Source organism: Urocitellus parryii, chromosome 7 (genome assembly GCF_045843805.1).
Source record: "Urocitellus parryii isolate mUroPar1 chromosome 7, mUroPar1.hap1, whole genome shotgun sequence".
Taxonomy (NCBI): Eukaryota; Metazoa; Chordata; class Mammalia; order Rodentia; family Sciuridae; genus Urocitellus; species Urocitellus parryii.
Window position 1 is genome coordinate 85,934,970 of NC_135537.1, and position 7,072 is coordinate 85,942,041.

The 7,072-nt window shown below is 35.6% G+C and overlaps 1 protein-coding gene across 1 annotated transcript in view; it reads left to right on the forward strand.

Annotated features, from left to right (window-relative positions):
* The window catches only part of LOC144255858 (transport and Golgi organization protein 1 homolog), a 41,426-nt gene extending 34,862 nt beyond the window's left edge, over positions 1 to 6,564 (forward strand). The window contains 10 exon segments of the mRNA XM_077800886.1: positions 821 to 881; positions 998 to 1,033; positions 1,110 to 1,177; positions 1,297 to 1,397; positions 1,579 to 1,716; positions 2,516 to 2,539; positions 2,542 to 2,580; positions 2,684 to 2,760; positions 4,361 to 4,523; positions 5,526 to 6,564. Of these exon segments, the coding sequence (XP_077657012.1) occupies positions 821 to 881; positions 998 to 1,033; positions 1,110 to 1,177; positions 1,297 to 1,397; positions 1,579 to 1,716; positions 2,516 to 2,539; positions 2,542 to 2,580; positions 2,684 to 2,760; positions 4,361 to 4,523; positions 5,526 to 5,845 (1,027 nt within the window). The 3' untranslated portion in view covers positions 5,846 to 6,564.
* Positions 6,565 to 7,072: the final 508 nt, after the last annotated feature.

The window sequence follows — 7,072 nt, forward strand, 5'->3', positions numbered from 1 at the left end:
GTGTCAATGTCTAATGAACTAGTGTTAGCTTTCTTTTTAAATCTTTTTTTACATTATGTAGATAGAAGAAAATAGCATGGAAGTATAAATAAGAAGAGGATATGAATACATTCAATTCACACAGGAGAAAAAATAAATTTCAACTTTACAAATGAAAAATGTTAACAAAAATTTACTTATACCCAATGGGCAAGACCATAGGGAACTTGGTCAATGCAAACAGTTCTGGGGGTTTTGTATGTTGTAGTAATTCTTTAAGAAATCAGTTTGCTGTGTGATGTATCAAGACCCACAAAAGTGTGGCATTTGATAGACCTTGGAAATCTTCTATGGATATAATTTGAAAAAAAGAAAAAAAGTTTTAAGGAGGAAGATATTTCTAGCAGAATTACTTGAGAACACACTGATGAGCAGTTAAGGAAATTATAATTTATCATTCAGAATCTCTAGCAATTAAATGATAAAGAAGTTATTAGTATTAGGTATTTATTTATTTATTTATTTTTGGTGCTTTACTACTAAGCTACATCCTTAGACCTTTTCTTTTACTTTGAGACAGGGTCTCAGTTGCATAGGTTCCCACTTAATTGCTGAGACTGACCTAGAACTTGTGATCCTCCTGTCTCAGCTTCCCAATCATTGGGATTACTGGCATGTGGCATTGCACCTGGCCTGTAGTATTAGTTTTGATCACACTGGATTCATATAACTATAGAAATGTTTTTCTTATGTATAATAAAGTCTTTAAAAGTATAGCTGATGGAATAAAGGGGAAATGGTCAGAATGTTTCAAATGTTATTCAATTGTTGTAATTCTTAGGCAGAGAATTGAAGAGATGAAAGAAGAACTACAGAAAACCGAGTGCTCATTTAAAAACCAGGTAGTAATTAATACTGTCCTGTAGTTGCAGAATTCTTTGATATCTAATACAGACAATTATAGGCTATTATAATGAGTCCCTAAAAACATATTTTTTTAATGTGTTGTCTTTTTCAGATTGCTATGCATGAGAAGAAAGCTCATGATAATTGGGTAAGATTTTTTCCCCTTTTTCTTTGTTTTGTACATAGCCTACCGCAACTGAATTTGAATATTTTCTCTTTAATAGCTCAAAGCTCGTTCTGCAGAAAGAGCTATAGCTGAAGAGAAAAGGGAAGCTGCTAATTTGAGACAGAAGTATGTGATTTTGGTATCTTACTATATGTTTTATAGTGTTTTAAGGTTATGCTAGATATTATCTATGAAGGAATAGATTGCTGTTTCATAATTCAGCCCATTCTTTCTCAATATTCAAGATTATTGGAAATGACCCAAAAGATGGCAGTGCGGCAAGATGAACCCATGATTGTAAAACCTATGCCGGGAAGACCAAATTTACAAAATCCTCCTCGGAGAGGTAGGGGGCACTTTGTAAAAGGAGCTATTTTATTTCTTGGTGCAGAATGTATGTTAATTACTTTTTATTTCTGTGTGTAATGGTTATGAAATAATCTGAATGATTTGCTAAAGCGGGAAGTGAGGGTTGGTGTCAGGGAGAAGGCTGCCTTAAAGTAGTAACACAGCATTGTTGTCTTTAGGTCCACTGAGCCATAATGGCTCTTTTGGTCCATCCCCCATGAGTGGTGGAGAATGTTCCCCTCCACTGACAGCAGAGCCAGCTGGGAGACCTCCTTCTGCTACTCTTAATCAAAAAGATATGCCTAGAAATGGATTTGGTGAGCATTCACATGTTGCTTTATAGTAAACTGCTTCAAGGTTTTGGTTTTTTTTTTCCCCTTTTGAATATTCTAATGAAAACATAGAATTTGGACCTGTACAATATATAGAAGATAATTTCTTACTTTATCTTAGTGAATGTTTTCTGTAAAATCTGTTCTAAAATAGAAAACATTTTTTTTTTCCTGGAGGTCTCTGTATTGTTTTTTTCTTTTAAATTTTACACTGTGAAGTGTAAACCTTTATCTTTAAATTAAATCTCTATGGTGTTCCTTTCCCAAATATTATAAAAGTAGCCTTAAACTTTATGTAGCATACATATTTCCAACATTAAATACTGAGTCTTATTTCCAATTCTAAATAGGACTGTAGTCTTGGTAAGATTGGAAGTCAGGTTATACAGACTAAAGAAAAGCCAGCCTACACATACTTCAAGTCTGTAGCTTAAAGTTTAGGACCAGTACTTATTAATTTGCTGTTCTATCAACCCAAGGCAGTTCTTTATTTTACTTAAGTCTCTTCATAAATTGTGATTTACGTATTGGGCAACCCAATTTTTTAAAAAAAATTAATTGTAGATGGACATGATATCTTTATTTATTTTTAAAATGTGTGCTGAGAATCAAACCCAGTGCCTCACACATGCTAGGCAAACACTCTACAACTGAGCTATGACCCCAACCCCTGGGCAACCCATTTTTCATGTTGCTTTCTAGTTATTGTTGAACCCTGACCTGTCCACCAGTGGTTTATTTCTTCTGAAAAATAATACAAGGGCTCTGATCTTTCTTTCCCAATGGTCAATGGATGGACCTTTACCTCATACTGGTCTTCTGAGGCATCTGGGAAACCCGTTGCCTCTGGTAAAGGGACCAAGTAATTTCAAAGAATCTGTAATTGTGGATGGAGGATTTTTATTCTTTTCATGTGAGAATATGTCTGAATCCATTCTTTGATGTCTAACAGACCCAGGATGTGGTCCAGCTCACATGAACAGCAGCTCCAGAAGTTCTTCTCCAGCTAAGGTGACGAATGAGGGCAAGGTAAGTTCTGTAGTTACTGTGAATCATGTGGTCATGCAGGAACATGTAGCTTTGCTACAGTACTTGCTCTTTGCTTTATCCTTCTTTGTGTTCTATTTGTACTATCCCATTTGTTTTTTAAAAAGCAAACTGTTCCCCAAGAACCTGAGACCCCTTCAGTCTCCACCATTACTTCTTTGACTGAGCATCCAGTTGGAGTAAGTACTTAGAGGTTGAGAACTGAATTGGGTTTTATTCTGTGCATTTCTGGGAAGGATATTCAGAGCATGACACTGATCTTATTTGCTTTAAACTGCATGCAATATTGAGCTTACTTTTCTCCTTAACTTGGGAATGTTGCTTAAGTGTGCACAACTATAATGAACTACAGAATGTGAAAAGTTATCACTCTAACTTTATATGGTGTTTTGTGTTGAATGTTCTAAGGCAAAGTAAATTCATTATAAATTATATAATTCATCATTTTTATTTTTGTTTGGAAGAATGTTATTTAAGAATTCCTCTTTGTGCAAACCCTATTTTGAGTGATTTGAATTAGATTGGTATCAGAATTTTCTGAAAGTGAAATACTGTTTCAGTGAAACAATGATCATCTGAAATGACCTCTTGAGTCAGTCCCAAGAAATGGTCTCATTTGTTCACATAAGTGTATTCTCTTGTAACTCTGTTGCTATTATATCTGGTAGGTCTTCTGCAGCTCTATAATAAAAATTTTTAATTGTTTAGTTTAAAACCCACTACTCATAGGAAATGATAAATCAATATCTCAAATGGTGTACAGTAAATGAAAGTAAATATTAAAGCCTTGTCTTCCTAATTTGTGTATATAGCACTGTGATGGAAAATACTTCTCAAGTTCCAGTGTATATATATTCCAGGAATATACATCTCTGGAGAAATCTAAGGACAGCTTAGATAAGACCCCAAACCCCTTTGTAGTAGAAGATTTAAAAGAGAGCAAAGACCCATTGTTAGAGAGAAGTAGAGGTGGGAAAAGCATGGCTTGGAGGCAAACCTGGGATTGAGTTCCTTTAATATGCAGTGTGGCCTTCAACAAATTATGATATTCCATTTGCTTTTGTTCCCTCTTATTTAAAACAAGACAGTCTACTTAACGATCTCAGAGGTTGAATAATATGTGAAAGACTTACTGAAGATACTCTGAATAGTAGCTATTATTACATGGGTAGAGAATGGATTTTTCATTTTATTCTGTTCATTCTTTATATGGAAGTAATGAGCTATTGTGATGAAAGGGAAGTGATGGGGAGGGGGGACTCCCTTTGAAATAGATTGTAGTGAATACAGCATGACATACTGGTCAGAAATCACCTCTGTTAATAACCTCTGCCAGTCCTCTTGCCTTTCCCTTTCCTGTGCAGATATAATCAGTAACAAACTGCTCCCTCTTGTGGCATCCTTCCAACTTCTGTAAGCTGTCAGTGGGAATACACAGGAGGGGTGGGTAGAGTTTTGTTGCACTGATGGTCTTCTCTGGATAGGTGCCTGTTTTGGGTTTTAGCTTTTATCGGTGTTGCTACTTTGTCTTAATACATAGGAATTTTAAAACTTTTAACTGCTTTCAAATCTTAAATTGCAGGTTCATATGGCTATGAAAGGGCCCCCTCCTTTCTCAGGGATACCCTTCATGGGCCCCCCTATGGGACCCCAGATGGGATGGCCTCCACCACCTCCCATTTGGTATGGACCGCCACTTCAGCTCGGTGGGCCTTTTGGGCCTCGGCCAATTCCTCCACAATTTGGTATGATGATCTGAACAGTAGTGATTGACTTATAAATCACATTCATCTTTCATTTCTATTGCTTGCTAAAACAGTTGGTTGCTATCTCAGGTCTTAACAATGAAAGGATAAAGCTGAGTACATTTTAACTTTTCCTCCAGTTTTCTGGGACATATGGGACACTACATAATCTTATACTGAGATAGGCAATAGCTATCTCTCATAGACAAGGATAAGGGGCTATCTACAGAAAAGCCAGAAATATTACTTCTGCAGATGTTTATTGAAAATCTGTTGATATGCACTGCAATAGATGGAAAGGTGGATGAGACACATGCCATAACTTAAAATTTTGTCACAGATATGAAAATCCTATAACATAAAGTTTGTAATCACCCATAATGGAAGCATAAGCAGTAGGTTATAGAATATAGAAAAGGAAAAGTCAAACCCTCCTTACCTTGAGAAAAGTCAGAGGGAAGTGTTAAAGAGGAGGATTTAACAGTGACCTAATAAATGTTGCTGATTTAATTAGGTGGCTGTGGAAGGCCTTTTCCAGGAGGGCATGCACCTTGATTCTGATGGCATGTGTAAAGTCCATGCTGAATTTTTAATGGATACAGTAATAAATAGTGGGATTTCCTTTTATCAAAATTTCTTTGATGTTGTAAAGTTCTTATTTCATAATCTATCATCTTGTCATGGTAATATAGTACTTCCAAATATAAATGGAGCTCTTATGAGATAGAAATAATTCTGCAATTATATAGTAGGGAAAGAAAAAAGACAAGCCTGGAGCTAAGTAGAGCCATGTTTAAATCCTTAATATGTTGCTTCATGGCTGGTTGGTCAAAGGCTGTAACCTAAACTTGTTCCATCTCAGTTTGCCTCATCTGGCAAGTCAGGATGTTCACCAGTTGATGTTCTAGGCTTGAGAGAAATTAAAGACTATATTAACATACTTGAAATCACCCTAGTTCAGAAATTTCTGGATATTTACATAACGTTCTTTTTATTTTCCAGGTCCTGGTATGCGTCCACCAATAGGCTTCAGAGAATATGCACCAGGTGTTCCACCTGGAAAACGGGATTTGCCTTTTCACCCTCGTGATCTTTTTCCAGGACCCGCACCAGCACCATTTAGACCTTTAGGCTCATTTGGCCCAAGAGAGTACTTCATTCCTGGTGCTCCATTACCACCTCCAACTCATGGTCCCCAAGACTATGGGCCACCACCAGCTGCAAAAGACTTAATGCCTTCAGGCTTTAAAGATGAACCTCCACCTACACCTTATTCTCAGAGTAGTGAGGGCTGTTCACAAGCCTTAAAACAGGGCCCATAAAGTTAACCTCTGACACTTAGTCAGAAAATGGACTATGAACTATTCATCAAGTTAAAGGATTATTGGCTTCAAAATATAAAAGTTTATTTTAAATGGTTTATGTTTTTAGAATGAAGCTGCCTTGGCGCAGTATACATTTTGAGCCAAAGTATTTTCCCCCTAAATATCCCCCACTTAAGCTAGAGTATCCTTCCAATTTTAAAATGTGCAATAAGGAATACCTTTGTTTTAGTTAATGTAGCATATACAATTGCTAAATGATTTAGAATGTCATAATTATGGACATTTCCTTTGGAAATGCTTTAAGAACATGTATTTCCATTATCCTATTTTTAGTGTATTCCAGTTGATAACAGAGAAATGGTGTTTTATAAGCTTGATTTTTTTCTCTTTCAATATCTGGTCGCAGAGACTGTTACGCTAAAAATGTTTACTCAAAGATCATAAACTTCATTTTCCTTCTTGCTGAAGTTCTTTGTTGTAGTAGTTCATAAAAAATTGTTTATTAATATTTCCAAGTGTCTATTGATTCACTGGACCGTCATGAGACTTTGTGCCATTGGGGAAGCATGTAAACTCACTCTCAGAACTGAAGATGGTGACTTGGCAGCATATTCCCTGTTGCTCACTGTTAAGGAGGCTGGACCTTGGTCAACTGTGGACTTCTACAGAGGATTTCTTTTACTTGTGAGAAGTCTTGTGGCTCTATTTTTGTAGCACATTCATGTACTTTTTTCTAACCACTGTCCATGTGAGAATGGTTTTCTGAGAATGAGTTTATATTTGTAGCAAGAGTTGTTTGACCTGAAGTTCTACTGCTTTTTGCCATTACTGCATTATAACAGTAAAATATAAGGTGGTATGTTGTGTCTATAAAAAATAAGGAAATTTCTTTTTAAAAATGTACACAACACACTCTTCTCTTTCCCATACCTTGCCACCTATTTTCAAAAAAATATGATAAAAAAATTAGAAAAGTATAATCCTCTAAGAATGAATGAAACTCTAAGGCTTATAATGTCTTTAATCAGCAACTATGGGCTGAATTAAATTCTTTTTTTGATAGACACTCAAATATATTTTATTTAAAAATCAATTAAAGCAAGTCCTGAATCTGTAACTACTGTCTTTAAAACAATGTTTCTAAGAACTAGCTCTCCAGAACTGTAATTTTAATTACAGCAATTTTAACAGTACATTTTAAGAGGTTTAAGATTTAAATAAAAT